Below are 17,706 nucleotides of genomic sequence, written 5' to 3'. Positions count from 1 at the left end.
TTTTTTCTCCGTTAAATGGGTTAGGCTTTTTTTAATCGGCTTGTTGGACTTATTTTGCGTAGGTTCACTGTGGAGTTTTTAAAATGCTTTTTCTTAATTCAGGAGGGTTGGGTCGTAAAAGTTTTGATTTACAAATTTTTTAGCTTGAAAGTTTTTTCAACTTAAGTTCCGTTTTCGGCTGAGCGAGGGTGGACCCAAGTTTTTTCGCCGTATTTGACACTCGAACATTGATTCTCAATGCATGCTAAGGCTGTTCACGAGCCTCATCCAAGACAAGGTATGAAGTTTTTGTTTTTGTAGTTCAAACTTTTCCGACTTTTTAGTAATTTTTCCAGCATAATTTTTCAAAAATATTTTCCCTTTTTTGTATGCAATGTTATAAATGTATCGCGAGTGTTGCGAAGCTTCGCTTTGTCACGTCTGTATCAGAAAATTTTCAATCATAAGTTTTTCTTAAAATTCAAAAAGCTCTACGGCCATATATTCTTTCTTGGAAATTTGAAAGTTTTTCGAAAAACCACTCAGTATTTTTTCTGTTTCCTTGCGTTCATTGGATCTTTTTTTAATTGTCTGTTGCCTATGTTTGCTTATTTTTGTTGGCCTTAACCCCACAGCATGGCATTTTTATGAAGGTTGAGATAGTTTTAACCATTTAAGCGTGTCATACCGAACATTCGTCAAGGTGCAGGTAAATAAATAATACGATTTTGTAAAACTTCTGCTCCCAGTTTTGCCTTAAAGGTTCTTTGGCCTAAATGATTCCGCCTTACATTATCGCGGTTTGAAGCCAAATCAGATTCTTATGTGATTGAATGCCTTGTGGGTGATTGTGACCGAAGTAATGTTACCGCTTCGTCAATTTTGTCTCACCGCTAATTTAAGGCTGGGCATTATGCTGCTCGACATGTTTTCCGCAAACTGAACTTAAGCTTTTTTTATCAGCTTTCCATGCTGTGTTTGCTTCGCCTCTGCGTGAAAATTTATGCAAACTTCTATAATCGTTTATAAGATGCGTCGTGTAAGTTCCCGTGTTTTCTGTTGTAATACTTGTCTTTTCTGTTTAAAACTTGTCTTTTCTGTTGGAAAACAGTAGTTTCGACTACATATTATATGTATTGTGTAACTCAGCTATTCGATTAAACAAAATTAGCTAAAATCTGTAAATAATCTACTTTTTCATCACGGATATTCAGTCAATTGCTATCAGAGTCATCAAGTTTTTCAGTTTTTTGTGATATAATTTCCTTAACTGCAACTTCGGGCGGAGGAGGGAACAATATTTGTTCATACTGCATCAAACTTTCCTTCATAACATGTGACAATCGCACTACCCGTCTACGATCTTTGACAAATTTTTTCGCCTCCTCAAAATGCCAGTTTTTCAGCTTCATTATAAATGCTATTGCGAATGCTGCTGAATAGTTGTTGCCGTGTTCGCAACACATCAAAACTGAACCTCTTTGAACCTTAGTTGCATGTATGATTTTGTCGTGGACAATGTCTGCGTATTTGACAATGGACCCTTTGTTGGCCAAGGGTAGTTTGGGTTTGAAGGTGAAAACGTCGACATCGTGGTAGAATGGGAGAGTGACTAGAGGCGGCTGTTTGTCCCAAAAAGTGAGGATTATTTTGATTTCTTTGGACAGAACAAAAGGATGGTCAGTGGCGCCCTAAAAATAAATGAGCTAATTAACTTAACCCATTAGTTGCAAGATTTTTTTTAACATTTCGAAAACAGTAAAATAGTATAAGAGAATTAATATTCAAAATATTTAATTCTTGGTGGCGCAGTTGCATGCGCAAGAGTTTTCCGAGGTTGGGGGCCTTTTCTTGATTTTTTTTGGAGTTTGGTCAACTTTTTTTTAGAACCACCCAATTGAGTTTCCCGGGCTTCCCTAAACAATATAAAAGACCCTCTTTTGCTAAGATTTTCTGCATCACAGGCGAATATTTGGGTCGTGACGTTTTTTTGCTCTCCCCTCCTAAGAATTTATTGGCGCCAAAGGCGATTACACAAAATGTTAGGTTGACCAAAAATGGATGTCATATTATCAAACCGGTGGTAGGTCAGTAAATCGATGTTTCAGTAAAACGAAAACAGGCGGACCACATCAGTAAACCGAAAATTATTGATTCAATAACGTAATCACATTAACTAAAAACTGAGATCGTTACAAAATGACTTTCATTCATCAAAACAAAAATTGAAGCAAAATGGAATAAAATAACTCTTCATATGAGCCCCGTGAAGAGGAATAAAAATGGAATAAAATAACTCTTCGTATGAGCCCCGTGAAAATTTAAACAACCAGAATTCAGAAGTAGGGATGGGGGTGGGAAGACTGCGTATTCATGATTCACCGATAAATTTTCAGACGAGTCAACCACTTATTTCGACAAAATCTGATAACTTAACATTTTTTGGATATCTCTTTGCCCAAGTTATTTTTCGTTAGTGCTTGAATTACGAGATGCTTCTTCATAGATCCATTATTAACTAGTGGTATTGTTCGTTCCTCTAAATAATGAAACCAAAACTCGATCGAAACTGAAACCAAAAATCAAACCTTGGCCCCACTGATGTAGACGCCTTCCATAATCCGAGAGATGGCAGCGTCTGCGTCCATAGTAAAGGCAAAAATAAAATAAAGGCTTTGAAAAATGTCTAAAAGTCGACGGGTGGTATTAAAGTTGTATTATTTGCTGGAAACTCTTGAAACGTTTGATCCGTTTTGAAAATACTCGTGCATTCAAGTTTTATTTGCAGCTTTTTCTCGATTTTGATTAATGCGTAATTAATAAGCTGAGCGCTGGTTTTATGATAAGTTTTTGTAAACTTCTCAGTTTTTAACAGTTTAACACGACTGCTTTTCTGGTCGAGAGAGCAAGAATATCTGAAGCTTATTCAATGAAGTTTTTAGACTGTTTTCAGAGCAGTCATGTGCAAAGTATTCGCATAAAGTAAAATGTTATTTGAGCAACTCGAGGGGGTCTGGTATTTTTTAGTTAAAATGAGCACCGTTGTAAATTTGATCGATGGTGGAGTGATAGCTTTTTTGACGCATTGGTGTCAAAAGTCTTCAGAAAGGTTGAAAAAACGTCAAGTCTGAAAATTGCCTGAATGTTTTCAAAAATTCTTCTTTCGAAAGCCATTATTTCGAAGACAAGTTCTTTTTATTAATTTTAGTTCCCCGAGAAAGTTGATACTGAGTCCTAAAAAGCCCAGAAAAGTCAATATTTTACTTGTAAACATGTTGTAAAACTTCGACAGCGCAAACTCCACGTGTTCGTGCCGGTGTTCGTACCTGCGGCACGGTGGTGTACACCTCTGTTTTGTACATCCTAATATTAAACCTTTATCAGAAGTGGAGGCAGGAAAGTTAACATAGGCAGATGTAAATATCTCAATTGTGTCATTGTTCCGACAATTGAAAATGGGGAGGAATTTTGTATTCGGGTGTTTTTTTTCTTTGTTGTTTTCCACGCAAAATCAGATACAACAACTAATCATCGGAATGGATCGAGGGATATATCATGTTGTCCCAGTGTCGAGAACAACTGATTTATTTTTTTCGAGCGAGTAAAGCGATCGAGTTTTGTGCGTTATATAAAAATTGAACTTTATTTACGCCTTTAAGCTAAGAAAACTTTGTTTTATCAAAAAGAAATTTTGATGTTTCATTGGAAGTTAATGAAAGTTTCATTTAGCGCTTCCTCGGCAATAAGCGTTTTCTGATATTTTTGTCAACCTTTTTTGAAGATAATTGTTGTCGATTATGCCTAATTCATTAACTTTCTACGCCTTTGTATAGTTCTCAAATCCCATGGAACCGACACTTATTTAAAGGGAAAATACCTTTTTGTAGTTTTGTCTGAATGTGGTCGGAACATTCTGTGCTACTTGCACAGCAGCAAACTATCCTTATTGTTCCGACTTTCGATACGAAAGTAACGGAATATTTGTGCTCGGGGTGGGTTTTCTTTTCTTCAGACAAATTTCGACTTTTTAACTAGCCATTTTTGACGGAATTTTTTATATCATTCGAAAGGTATTGTTGTCCTGAGCTCAAATTTGAAAGATATTTCACCTGTGATCATTTTTCGTAAAGTTACGGGGGTTTAAAGATTGCCATTTTGGCCAATTTAAGACAATAAACGCGCGATATATTTCGCGTTATTAACGCGTAAGCGGAGAGTTAATCCGTCTTAGAAATCGTTCCAAATTGGTTGAAAGAAGCTTATTTGCCATAAATGGTGTGTTACAAGGAGCAAAATTTATCCTTTTGTACTTTATATGGCGTGTGGGGGGATGATTTTCAATAAAAATTTCAAATTTTCGAAGAAAAAAAATTTTCATTTTGTTTTATTTTATTGAACTTTTTAATGTTATTACTGCTCCATAAACCTTAAAAGGCAGTCGGAACATTCAGGGCTTCGCCCTGATTTGAGCAGTCTTGTTTGTATTTTGGAATTCAATTGTTGATAAAAAGACCTTTTAATTGAAAAAAATCCAAGTTAAACTATAAGATTTTGAAATGTGTTTGTGAAAACAAGTGGATAATTTAAGTGTGATTAAGTTTATCAGAGAATGCTAAGATATACGAGTATTGATTTTGTTAGCTTTAACATAAGAACTCTTTTGAATACGCGTCACCATATCTGGCATATGTGAAAGTGGTCTTGGAAAGAAGAGGCGGGAGTATGAGTAATTGATGTCTGGCACAGTAAGGATGAAGATTTATTTCTCAAGAGTTGTAAATTATTAACCAATTCAATGTAATTAAAATGTTTGATTTTCCAACCACTACATTATCAGCAGATGCGTTTTACGGTTAAAATGTTCTTGGCTCCTTAGTAACCACAATTACTAGTCTTACTGTTGAGACTCGCTCACGATTTGGTTTGTTCGTTATATGAAAATTGAACTTTTTTACGCCTGTTGGCTAAGAAAACTTGGTTTTATCAAAGAGTAAAATTGATGTTTCATTGGTAGTAAATGGAAGTTTCATTTAGCGCTTTCTCGGCAATAAACGTTTTCCAAGTTTTTTGTTTATCAACCTTTTTTTGAAGACAAATGTTGTCGATTATGCCTAATTTCTTAACTTACGCCTTTGAATAGCTCTCAGATCACATAAAAGCGACACTTTTTCGAATAGAAAAAACCTTTTTGTCATTTTGTATGAATGTGGTTGGAACATTATGTGCTACTTGCACAGCAACAAGTTATCCTTATTTGTTCTTTGGAATTCAATTGTTGACAAAAAAGACCTTTTAGTTGAAAAAATTATAAGTAAAACTATAAGATTTTGAAACGAGTTTGTGAAAACAAGTGGATAATTTAAGTGTGATTAAGTTTATCAGAGATTGATAAGATATACGAGTATTGATTTTGTTAGCTTTAACATAAGAACTCTTTTGAATACGCGTCACCATATCTGGCATATGTGAAAGTGGTCTTGGAAAGAAGAGGCGGGAGTATGAGTAATTGATGTCTGGCACAGTAAGGATGAAGATTTATTTCTCAAGAGTTGTAAATTATTAACTAAGTAAATGAAATTAAAATATTTGATTTACCAACAACTACATTTTTAGCAGATGCTTTTTATGGTAAAGATTTTCTTGGCTCGTTAGTAACCACAAATACTAATTTTACTGTTGAGACTCGCTCACGATTTGGTTTAAATGTAATTTTACAAAAGTTTCACGTGTTTGGAGAACACTTCTCATCCAAATTTTTTTTGATCAAAATTTACAGATTTTTCAGCTTGTGCGATTGTTCAAATTACAGAATTTCTTATGGAAGTGATAAAAGAGAATAAATACAGCATTGCCTTTTTTGGAAAAACCCTCGATAGTTGTTCACGTGATTCTGTACCTGGGATTCGGCGTGTTCTGATGAACTTGCTGAGAAGCTGTTTTTCCAATCGATTGCAATGTTGAAATCAAAGACAGAAAATCTGACAATACTTTATATCGAATGTGTTTTGGACCGAGCATGTATTTTCGGACCGTTTTTTTTACTATATACAAACGATATAACAAGATATATCTCGCACAGTTCAGCCTCATTCTTTGCTGATGATACTTCGTTGATTTTTTGTGACAAAATTTAGAAATTAGTAAGACATGTCTAGACGATTTGAAGGCAGTTGTTGATTGATGTGCGCATAATAGCTTAACTATCGGTTCATCGAAATTTAAAATGATGTCATTCGCAAACGAAGCAACGAAAGGAAGTTCTATGGTGACATTATACACGTTACTGGTGGTAGCTTTAAGTATCTTTGAATTCTGATAGACCAGGTATTTAACTCAAGCGATCATGTCGACAAAGATGCCACAAATTTCATAGGAGACCGAGACCGATGTGTTTTTTGAAGAAATTGTCTGGTACATTTTTGTAAATGCTATGAAATGGCAATTGTATTGGAGGGTCTGATAGCGTATGGATGCTGAATAACGAGTTGATTGAATAAAGTTGTCTCGCACAGAAAACACGCCCCAAACTCTCAATAAAAACTTAAAACGGTTGATTATTATTTGTTTTGTGTTTTGTATATTGTCACAGTTGTTTTGGTAAATAACAATTTTGACGTGCGATTTTTCATTTTTGAGCCAAATAACGGAACAGACCTTAACTTCTTGACTTTTCTTAAAAACTACCCCAATCAATCTGAGATGTAGGGTTTAATCGAAAGAACCGTCTGCGAGAAATTCTCCTGCAGAAGTGGCGAATCCTTAATTTTTTTGAAACAATGCCCTTAGGAAACTTCCAATATCTCTTAAAATTTTCACTCCTCACTTATTTTAGTAGAGAAACAACAAAGGTTTTGGGCGTTGTCCAATTTTTGAAATTATGCATTTCATCCTGAATCATTTTAAAAATTCAATAAATATCAAGCTCGTACCTCCAGTTCTACCTGGGCGGGCCTCAGTTATTTTTAAAAATCAAGACACGAAAATTTTGGTTCACTTAGTTTTTTTTCAACATATTTCATTTCTTTTCAATTGTTTTCTGATGTTTGTGTTGTATCGCAAGTGGTGGGAAGTTTCGCTTCGCCTCTATGTGATACAATGTGTTTTGCCAGCCATATGTCAGGCAGTATCTTATGTTCGTTATTTGGAAGCAATAGGTCGAGGATTCGATTCCAGGTATTGTCAGATCTTTTTGTTTGAAACGCTCGATAGCATTTTCAAGTGAGTAGTTGAAGCTTTTTTTGAGGGACTAGATATTTTTTGCTTGAGGATTCCAAGATTTTTTTTGGCCTCGGATCGTCATAACTTATGTTTTTCAAGCAACAGATGAAGTGATGTTACGTCTATTTAGGCCGTGTGCTTTTTTTCGTTGACGCTCATATATCTTGACTTTTGATTGCTTTCGAAGCTCGTTTTTCAAGTTCATTTGCCATATTTCTGCTACCATTCAATGCTAACTGCTGACAACTGGCTATTATTGTTAGAGATTTAAGCGATGTTGAGATTAGATTACAGGTTGCTAATTCTAGTTGAACATGAAAAGTAGCTCTATAAGAGGACGCAAAAAGTACAACTACAAAACCTCAGATGTGCCGGCTCGTTTGCCAATTTACAATGGAAAGCGTCTTGTATTTATTGGCGAACTTGTGAATACTGCCGATTCTTTTGTGGGATCAAAGGTGGTTCCCGAGTTTGGATACCTACTGGATCTCTATGGCTCGTTCGGATATTTCTCATCAATCGATGAATCTAAAACAGTCACACTTTCATTGTCTTCAATGCCAAAGAATCTTTTGAATGCCAACGAGCTCGTGATGTTATCAAAGAAGAGTGAATTTTTCTCCGCTTATGAAGATTTCGTGCCTTGTTTGTCTGAAAAGACAAGTGGCGAAAAAAATCACGAGAGAAAAAGATTCTGCAAATGTAAAAACAAGGTTTTAAATATTTCCAAAAATCGAAAACCGCTTTTTTGGTGTTTACAAAAATGTATATTCCGTTTTAGAATGCAGAGACAATCGACATAGATGAAAAAGACCATGATGATGCTGGCTATCCGAATGAGGAAGCTATTTACGTAGAGAGTTCGGCAGACTTCGCTGATATCGATAAGTTAGTTTTCGTTTATTCCAAAGCAAATGTATTTCGTGTTTTATTTCAGGCAATAATAAAACGACTCAACAATCAACGACCCATCATAAACGACCCAACAATCAAAAAAATTTCATAATTTCTTAAGTTTTTTTCTGCTACTGTGATAACTATGGTGGTGTTCAAGGTTTCAACGAGTTTTTGTGCTTTCATCAGTTGTGTTTGAAGGTTTCTGAGACGACGGATGGACGACTTCCCCGACATCGCTCAGCCGAAGACAAGCTCGAATGACCACATTTCGGGCAATACTACTCTCAAAGTCCAGAGAACCAAAGAATTCGTGTGTTTGACATCTCTGGAAACCTTCTTTCTGGCTCAGTTGGGATTCCTGGAACTCCAGTTATCCGTTGAAGAATTGTATCGAACGTTAAGCGAGCGGCAGTGCTGTTTTGCTTTTCTGCTTACTGCATTTTACTACTATCGCGCGAAAGGTGACAAAAAAATTATTTATTTGCTTTTTTCCTCGTCATTTTATGAAAGTTGGTTGAAACAGCAGAATTATTGCTGTAAATCTAGATTTTGGGTATTTTTATTTATTCCGCCTGAAACAACTTCAGAGTGCCCGCCTAAAACAACTTCAGAGTGCATCATTATCTGGTTGAAATAATTACTCAAACTACGCATTTTATTTCAACAAATCAAATTGTATCATTGTCCCCCCCCCCCCTCCCCCACATTTCATTCAAATTTTCCATTTTTTTGTTTGTGTTACAGGTAATTATGGTCGAGCGCGTAATATTACGAAGAAAGGTATGCAGAACAAATGTGTTAACAATAGCTAGTTTGTTCACCATGCAAAATTTTATTACATTATGACAAGGTAAAATTAGTTTTTCAAAGTGGAAAAACTCAAAATATAGATGGATCCTGAAGATTTTTTTTGCCTTTAAAATATTTCAACGCAGGGTAACAATTGTTTAATTGTTTTGAATTTTTCTCCTTAATCGCGGGTTTTAATTCTTGCTATCAGGCACCCCCGGGTCGAGGTTTGCGATTTATGTTTCGACCGACTCGACCAAAAAATGGTATGTTTCGACCGTCTTGACCCAAGCTATCTATGTTTCGACTATGTTCGACCGAGGAAGTAATTTGAATTCGACTATAGGTCCTTCTCGGCTATGGATTTTCGGTCGCACTTTGACATGTGTTCGACCGGCCTCGGTCGAAACATAAATCGCAGACTTCGACCCGGGCCAACTATCGTACTCGTGGTGCATTTTCAGTGGCAGTAATTTCATAACTGAAATATACGGAACTGTGTTATGGTGGTTACAGGCCAGAAGCATATTTGCATAATGCTGGAGCAGACGAAATGGAGTGGAAATATCCGTCTAACACGTAACTCGGAAACAGTACAGATTTGTTGCTAAAAACAAAATTGGAATACATTTTGCACTGCAAAACAATTCGAATCCAAATAGATCGCGATAAAGATAACAGGGGATGTAGCTCAGTGGTAGAGCGTCCGCTTTGCATGCGGAAGGTCTGGGGTTCGATCCCCCACATCTCCACAAATTTTGCATGATTTTTCTCTGACTACATGGTCTGTTCTATATCCGCTACTGAAACCTTGGGCAATTTTAGGCTCTTTTTTTTCTCCTCCTCCACCTATCATGCGCGTCAATTTTATGGTAGGTATAACGAGTAATTTTACAAGGTTAAGCATGGATACCAAATATGTTTATCATGGTTTAAGTATCCCGGATGTCAATTTTCATAACAATCGCATAATGCGAACAATAATTTTACTGGTAAAAATTTGAAGGTGGGGGAAAAGGAAAGAGCCCAATTTTTTTAAATTATTAAATTCTGAGCATCACATTCCCCTAGGTGTATAATAGTTGGGTCCCTTAAGTAAAGATAGATCCTTGAAGAATTTTTTGTGCTTAAAATCTTCCGAAACTGAGAATTTGTTTTGTGTTTTCGAAACTTTCTCGAAAATTGCTGGACCCATCTTTTATTCTTTCTTTTTCAGGGACCCAACTATCATACTTGTACCTTAAATTTATTTGAGAAAGCTAATTTCTGTAAAATTTTCATTGAAATTTGCAGAATTTGGTTGTATTTATGTCGTTCTTTTTGAGCTTGTAACAAAACTTTTGAACAAGCGATGGCAAGTGTCCTTTAACCGGAAACTATACTTCTATAATTTGCGTCTTTCGTTTTATTTCTCATGATCAAATTCATTGAAGTGGTGATGTGATTTTTCTTTAGGTTGGATAGTTCGGCCAGGTCAGAGTTTTGGATGTGACTTTCTACTCTACAAAGACGGGCCTTCTTATACGCACTCTGCTTACGGAGTTATTGTTCAGTGCAAATCAAATGGACCTCAAAACGACCACGATAAGACTAAATTGTGCAATTTTTGTGTTCAGAAAAAATCAAACTGCGATGCCAGCCTCGAATATAATTCTTGGAAAAGATGCTTAATTGATTACACCTACAAACTGAAGGATATATCTGCTACATGTAGAGTGTTGAATGTTACCAACAAGGATCTGATTCTGTGTAAAGTAACTGCTTTGACTGATAATAGACCTAAGTTTAACCTGGATCAGTTTGACGTATGTGAAGTATCATTGGCACGCTGGGTACCGAAGTAGTTTATATGAGATTAAAGTTCATTATTTCTCTGTTTTGTTGTTTCTGTGGAAGATTTACTCACAGAATATTTGAAGAAATTAACGAGTTGGTTTTCCCATCTTAATTTTACTCATACACGATTTTTGAAATCTTGCGGATTTTGTAAATCTAGGTGAAGCGTAAAAATGAAATGAAAATATGCAGCACTTCATTTTTTTATACGATACTGCAAATTGAAAATGATTCCGAAAAAGGAGTTATGAAATTGCGGCTCCAAATGGGGAACTTTTCATAGACGAACATGTCAGGGGGTGCCATGACTTCTGGTTTAACTTCCCGAGACTCTTGGGAAAGCTTAGCTAGAGCATTAATAATCGAATGTTTTTTTCTGTTTGAAAATTACCGTGCAATCACAGCAGCGTTTTAATCTTCAGAGCAGTGATGTTGATGCGTTTCGGCGGCAGTCTGCTCTGCCGGGGAGCCATGAGACATCCTCAAATACCTGCTAAACAGCGGCTCAGTCAGTTGCTTTTTCTACAACCTAAGACGAGGACTTGTTCCACAGTACAGAATGTACAGTCTGCAAAAAGCAGAAGTGTAGGTTTGTCTTTTTTGATTGTTGATCCGCCCACTTTTGAAGTGGGGGTGGGAAGGAATTTTGGGTTCGGGTGGTTTTTTTTCAGCCAATTTTGACAAGGATCTAAGTTCAATCCAGGAATCTTGATCAGAAAGCTAGTAGGTTCTAGTAACCAGTAATCTTTGTGATTTATGCTGTTACAGTGAATCGAATAACTGAATGTATCTGGTCTGATCGCAATTGATGCTATCCCCAAAAGCTGAACAATATATATATTTTTTTCGGATCAACTTCCCCCATCCGCTATAGTGTGTACAAAAGAATCTCCATCCCTGTAACCAAATCCTTTAAATCTAGTTAAAAATCTAATTTTGCTGCATTTTGTTTGTGCAAAAGTTCGCTTTTTTAATGTACCTATCAATCCACCTTTATTGAATGGGAGATTGTTTAGTAGATCCGTTTTTTTCCATTATTTTTGTCGGCCCCGAAAAATATTGAAATTGGAATTAAAAATTAAAAAACTATTCCAAGAAGATTCATCGACAGTAGTGTTAAAGTCGTGTGTTTGAAATATCAAAAGATTGTGAATAAGTTGTATTTTTAGTTCAACTGTTAGGCATCAAATCGAAATCTTACTGCACTGTTTTATTTCAGATCAGAACGGACGTTGGAGATCACAAGGTCAAAGGAGCAGGTCTCCAGACAGAAAGAGTACAATTGATGGCATTTACATAAACTTAAAAACTGGTCCCTATCTCATTCGGGCAACCACAAATGAATTTTAACTTGTATAAAATTTATCAACTTGTATTTGTTATCCTTGCAGTTTCATGTTACAGATCATTGTCAGTTTAACTTGAGTTTTCAGGCAAACAGTTTAACTTGAGTTTTCAGGCAAACTTGCCAAACCTCTCATTTAGGTTTTTCTTTTCGATCTGCGTCATGTTACTTGTGTTGTATGCGAAGAATCATGACACCCCCCATCTTGTCAACGCCTCGTCGCTGCCGCGTTGATTTTCTTGTCCCCTCTGCGCCTTTCTTCCGATTTCCTTCGACGGTCTTCGGCGTTCGCGTGACAACTGCATCCGACGGTTCAATTACTTCCTTACTCGCCGCAGTCTTTGCCGCCTCGTCCTCCTTGACTGTCCAATCGCTCATGTCATTCTCCTCACTCTCGTCCTCGCTATATTCCACAATCCTCGGTTTTGCTGCTTTTTTCGCCTGTCCCATTGCGATTTTTTCCTTTTCCGCCTTTCGTTTGAATTTCGTGGGTACACTCGGACCCGGGGTGCTTTTTCCGGTTTCACTTGCACCCGGGGTGCTTTTTCGGTACTTGCTAGGACCCGGGGTGCACGCTTCGTTCAAATCCCTGATTTGGCTTTCCTCAGCCGCCGTTCTAAAAGAAACACCACTTCGTCTAAATAACGCCCCCTTTTCCATTTTCACAGTATGATCAGTTAATTCATCGATTTTCAATGGTAAACGTTTATACCTCCTTGGATCCTTTGGGTCTGTTTTTCCCGTCTTTTGGTAGACTGTTGTTGAGCTTGTCTTGTGCCGTTTTAGCCATCCTGGTTGCTTTGGAACTTTATCTGCTATCTCCGTGGCCTTTGGATCCCTGTCATTTATCTCATCATCGTCCAAAATCCTTGGGGTTTTTCTTTGCTCTGGTGCGTATACTAGGTCGCTTTTCTTTTCCCAATCCAGGGTCAGCTCCACCTCAGGGAGATTACTCGCCTTGTCTAAACAAGATAGCTTCTGGTTAACAACATTGTTCCAATTTAGATTTTTCAATGATGGTGTTTTTGTTAAGTTTCGAAACGCCGTATTTGCTTCTCTTCCATGATATGCCTCAAAGGGTGTTAATTTAGTTTTAGAATGTGGCACAAAACGTAAAGCGCTGAGCGCTCGAGATATCATTTCCCCAAATTTGTAATTTTGATTTTCCTGGAGATACGTGAGCACGTAATTTTTTATCGACCCAATCGTTCTTTCGACCATTCCCGTTGCGCGATGATCCTTAACTGGAGATTTGATTAGTTCAATGCCTTCATAGTTACAGAAACTTTGGATGTCATTCGAGAAAAACCCCGTTGCCTGAACCATATGCAACTTCCTTGGGTGTCCATGAGTATTTATGTACTTCCTTAGGAACTTTAATACATTTTTAGATTTGTTACTTGAACATATATATGCTGACGGCCAGTGCGAAAAAGTATCTACTGCTACGAGTACATATTTCTTCCTACCCCTTACATAATTGACTAGGCCCAGAAATCTAATTGGACCAAATCATTTGGTTCTTTAGGTACATACGTTTCCCCAATATCACGTTTCGGGATATCTGGTTTGAGATTTTTACCTGCTTCTACGCAGCTTTTACAGTACTTCGCTGTTGCGGCAATATTTCGGTGCATCAAAGGGATCCACACATCCTGTCCGGCAGCGAACATCTTGTCTCGTCCATGGTGCTGAAAGTGTAGGCGGTTGAGGATTGCTGAAGACATGTCCTTGGGTATGGCCAACCGGCCGTCCATCCACAGACAGTTTTCCCGTACTGCGAAGTCATTATAGTGTTGGGCGTAATATGGTCCTAGTTTAGTGATGATTTCTCTGGCTCTTGGGTTTCTGTCTCTGATAGCGTCACGTATGGTCTTCATAATGGGGTCCTTCTCCAGATTAGCCTCGACTAACTTTAAACTCAAAATTTCCGGATGTTCCAATTTTCTGACAACTTTACTGTCCGACGGTACGATGGAGTAAAGCCATTTATCGCTCTGTACTAATGGGTAGGATAACCCTGGGAACTGATGAGGGAATGAGATTATAGTGTTGGATTTCTTCGAATTTGTTTGTTTTCTATCGATATTTTCGGGCGGTATTAACTCAATATCCGAGTCCGAACTGACAGAACTAAGACTGGGGGGTTGATTTAAACGATTAAGCACAAGGTTAAGGTTAACGTCTCCAGAATTGGTTGATGTATTTACAATAGCAAAGGTAATTTGATCATGTTTTTCAGGTGAATTTATTGAGTTTTTACTAATCATGTTATTCATATCTTGTATTTTGCGACTTGAAATTGCGTAGCGAGAACGAGAGCGTTTACTCTCACTGTGAGTATTTGCATATTCAATTGTTCTTGTATTCCCATTGGATGCGACAATTGTCGTTATGTCAGGACATGACTGATCGCCCTCTACCACCGGTATTGGTTTTAGATGTTTCACATTTTGACCCCTAGGCTTCATTTGAGCCCTAGGATTTAGAGCTTCATTTATCATTTTTATTTTCGCTACTATAAAACTTTCATCGTAACGACTGGTCTCGGGTGCCGCTGCAGATGGAAACCGGGACAAATAATCTGCCATTCCCATTTTCGACCCCTGTCTGTGTTCAACTTTAAAATCGTACGGCACTAACCGATCGTACCAACGCGTTAGTCGGCTGAAAAACGTCTTATTTCCTTTCGGAGATATATTTTATAACGTTAGCAGGGCTTTATGGTCCGAAATAACTGTGAAATACCGGCCATATATGTAATTTCGAAAATGTTCCGTAGCCCACACTACCGCAAGTAATTCTAATTCGTTCGTGGAGTACTTTTTTTCAGCCGGGTTAAGGTAACGCGATGCAAACGAAATGGGATGCCACCCGGATGCCCCATACTGTTCTAACACGGCCCCTAAACCATCGTGATTAGCGTCACAAATAATTCTAGTCTCCCGGTGAATGTCGAAGTGTCGTAATTCGACAATATTTTTCACCAGCGATTTTAAATGTTTGAATGCATTTTCGCAAACGTTAGTCCAAACAAAATCGTTATTCTGACTTAGTAGTGGCCTCAGCGGTGCGCTTAATTCTGCGAGTTTGGGTAAAAACTTGTGTAAACTGTGTAGTGAACCCATCAAAGATTTCAACTGCTTTCGAGATTTTGGGGTTTTCAGGTCTTCAATTGCTTGTGTTTTTCTTACTAAGGGTGTAATACCACTTTCTCCAATTCGAAATCCGAGCCATTCGCACTCTGTTTTCGCAAATTTACATTTTCGTAATTTTAAAGCAACGTTAGAAATATCCAGCTGTTTAAATATCTTTTCTACCAACGCGATGTGTTCGATCTTAGTTCCTTTTGAAGAAATTAAGATGTCATCAATGAACGCGTTAGCTTGAGGGAACTCTTTAAGTAAATTGTCAATTACTTTTTGGAATTCCGCCGGCATTGACGTCAACCCGTAAAATCCGTTTTTAAAACGATAAGTTTCTGTGGATTTCCCACCAACGAGTGAGAAATTGCACTGTTCGCTCGTTTTTTGTTCTAAAGCGACTTGTCCGTACGCATATGTGAAATCCAACGTTGTAAAATATACAATCCCCGCTTTTTTCTCCGCAATAATCTGACTTACTCCGTCTACTAATTCGTCAATATTCGGCATTTGGTACTTATTTTTGTGTACCTGCTTGTTTAATTCTCTTGATTCCAGTGCTATTTTTATACTTCCATCTTTTTTTACTGTAATTACGATGGGGGAGACGAAATACTTATCTGAGCATTCTTGTAATTTTACGATATGCCCTTCATTTATCAGCCGATGAATTTCTTTATCCACCTTATCTTGTAGACTGATTGGCACCCTGCGTCCTTTTTGTTGTATGGGCCTCAAATTGTCAAAAAATTCAGCTCTTACTTTTGCATTCCGGATTTTCCCTATCCTAGTAAACAAATTTGGGTACAACTTACAGAAGTATGTTTGCAATTCGTCATATTCCTCCTCCTCTTGGCTGATTCCTTCCCCTGTGAATCCCGTCACTTTCTTCCGTTGGACTAACTCGAGGCCCAGGGTGCTCATAAGATCCTGCCCCAGGATTGACTGATGATTCCCGGATATAACCGACACTTGTGCTGGTGCTGCGCAGCCGTTTAATGACATCATCACTGTTACCTTCCCCAGTATGTTTATTCGATTGTTGTTATAGTCCAGGAATTCGTCTTTTGAAGGTTGTAGTTGAATATTCGCTTTACCTAACGTTTCTTTTAGGTCGTTAATGCTAAAAATAGTCACTGGGGATCCACTGTCGATCCACAACCACATTTTCTTCCCTGATACTTCAACTTGTTTTTTGTTCTAAAGCGACTTGTCCGTACGCATATGTGAAATCCAACGTTGTAAAATATACATTCCCCGCTTTTTTCTCCGCAATAATCTGACTTACTCCGTCTACTAATTCGTCAATATTCGGCATTTGGTACTTATTTTTGTGTACCTGCTTGTTTAATTCTCTTGATTCCAGTGCTATTTTTATACTTCCATCTTTTTTTACTGTAATTACGATGGGGGAGACGAAATACTTATCTGAGCATTCTTGTAATTTTACGATATGCCCTTCATTTATCAGCCGATGAATTTCTTTATCCACCTTATCTTGTAGACTGATTGGCACCCTGCGTCCTTTTTGTTGTATGGGCCTCATATTGTCAAAAAATTCAGCTCTTACTTTTGCATTCCGGATTTTCCCTATCCTAGTAAACAAATTTGGGTACAACTTACAGAAGTATGTTTGCAATTCGTCATATTCCTCCTCCTCTTGGCTGATTCCTTCCCCTGTGAATCCCGTCACTTTCTTCCGTTGGACTAACTCGAGGCCCAGGGTGCTCATAAGATCCCGCCCCAGGATTGACTGATGATTCCCGGATATAACCGACACTTGTGCTGGTGCTGCGCAGCCGTTTAATGACATCATCACTGTTACCTTCCCCAGTATGTTTATTCGATTGTTGTTATAGTCCAGGAATTCGTCTTTTGAAGGTTGTAGTTGAATATTCACTTTACCTAACGTTTCTTTTAGGTCGTTAATGCTAAAAATAGTCACTGGGGATCCACTGTCGATCCACAACCACATTTTCTTCCCTGATACTTCAACTTGTTTTTTGTTCTAAAGCGACTTGTCCGTACGCATATGTGAAATCCAACGTTGTAAAATATACATTCCCCGCTTTTTTCTCCGCAATAATCTGACTTACTCCGTCTACTAATTCGTCAATATTCGGCATTTGGTACTTATTTTTGTGTACCTGCTTGTTTAATTCTCTTGATTCCAGTGCTATTTTTATACTTCCATCTCTTTTTACTGTAATTACGATGGGGGAGACGAAATACTTATCTGAGCATTCTTGTAACTTTACGATATGCCCTTCATTTATCAGCCGATGAATTTCTTTATCCACCTTATCTTGTAGACTGATTGGCACCCTGCGTCCTTTTTGTTGTATGGGCCTCAAATTGTCAAAAAATTCAGCTCTTACTTTTGCATTCCGGATTTTCCCTATCCTTGTAAACAAATTTGGTTACAACTTACAGAAGTATGTTTGCAACTCGTCATATTCCTCCTCCTCTTGGCTGATTCCTTCCCCTGTGATTCCCATC

The 17,706-nt window shown here is 37.6% G+C and overlaps 3 protein-coding genes and 1 non-coding gene across 5 annotated transcripts in view; 3 read left to right on the top strand and 1 right to left on the bottom strand.

Moving 5' to 3' along the window:
- LOC134854122 (cytochrome c oxidase assembly protein COX15 homolog) overlaps window positions 1-17,706 on the top strand; it is a 248,534-nt gene that overhangs the window by 225,256 nt on the left and 5,572 nt on the right. Inside the window, exon 2 of the mRNA XM_063870242.1 lies at window positions 11,141-11,308. Coding sequence (XP_063726312.1) covers window positions 11,149-11,308 — 160 coding nt within the window. The 5' untranslated portion in view covers window positions 11,141-11,148. The remainder of the gene's footprint in view (window positions 1-11,140; window positions 11,309-17,706) is intronic.
- LOC134854615 (uncharacterized) lies at window positions 1,185-2,866 on the bottom strand. The gene is made up of 2 exons (XM_063870953.1): window positions 2,568-2,866; window positions 1,185-1,670 (listed from the first exon to the last, which is right to left on the bottom strand). The coding sequence occupies exons 1-2, from the start codon at window positions 2,625-2,627 to the stop codon at window positions 1,194-1,196; spliced, it is 537 nt and encodes a 178-aa protein (XP_063727023.1). The 5' UTR covers window positions 2,628-2,866; the 3' UTR covers window positions 1,185-1,193.
- Window positions 7,496-10,827, top strand: LOC134854211 (tRNA-splicing endonuclease subunit Sen2-like). 2 transcript variants are annotated; one of them, XM_063870376.1, is made up of 4 exons: window positions 7,496-7,899; window positions 7,979-8,085; window positions 8,293-8,555; window positions 10,339-10,827. In XM_063870376.1, exons 1-4 carry the CDS (start codon window positions 7,825-7,827, stop codon window positions 10,725-10,727), a joined length of 834 nt encoding a protein of 277 aa, XP_063726446.1. In that variant the 5' UTR covers window positions 7,496-7,824; the 3' UTR covers window positions 10,728-10,827. The 2 variants fall into 2 exon arrangements, with proteins under 2 accessions (XP_063726446.1, XP_063726445.1); XM_063870375.1 differs by having other exon boundaries at window positions 7,496-7,910; window positions 10,339-10,823.
- Window positions 9,564-9,635, top strand: Trnaa-ugc (transfer RNA alanine (anticodon UGC)). The gene has a single exon. It is a non-coding gene; the product is annotated as a tRNA-Ala (tRNA).

The sequence above is a fragment of the Symsagittifera roscoffensis genome, chromosome 9 (assembly GCF_963678635.1).
Source record: "Symsagittifera roscoffensis chromosome 9, txSymRosc1.1, whole genome shotgun sequence".
NCBI classification, from domain to species: domain Eukaryota; kingdom Metazoa; phylum Xenacoelomorpha; order Acoela; family Convolutidae; genus Symsagittifera; species Symsagittifera roscoffensis.
Note: the sequence above shows the minus strand (reverse complement) of the source record. Positions and strands in the feature narration are given on the sequence as shown.

Bases quoted from the DNA above. Each gene is read 5' to 3' on its own strand.
- LOC134854615 (XM_063870953.1), bottom strand. From the start codon at position 2,627: ATGGACGCAGACGCTGCCATCTCTCGGATTATGGAAGGCGTCTACATC. The intron at 1,671-2,567 runs GTTTGATTTTTG...ATTTATTTTTAG, and splicing joins TCTACATCAGTGGGGCCAAG to GGCGCCACTGACCATCCTTT.
- LOC134854211 (XM_063870375.1), top strand. From the start codon at position 7,512: ATGAAAAGTAGCTCTATAAGAGGACGCAAAAAGTACAACTACAAAACC. The intron at 7,911-7,978 runs GTTTTAAATATT...ATTCCGTTTTAG, and splicing joins TCTGCAAATGTAAAAACAAG to AATGCAGAGACAATCGACAT. The intron at 8,556-10,338 runs GTGACAAAAAAA...ATTTTTCTTTAG, and splicing joins TTACTACTATCGCGCGAAAG to GTTGGATAGTTCGGCCAGGT.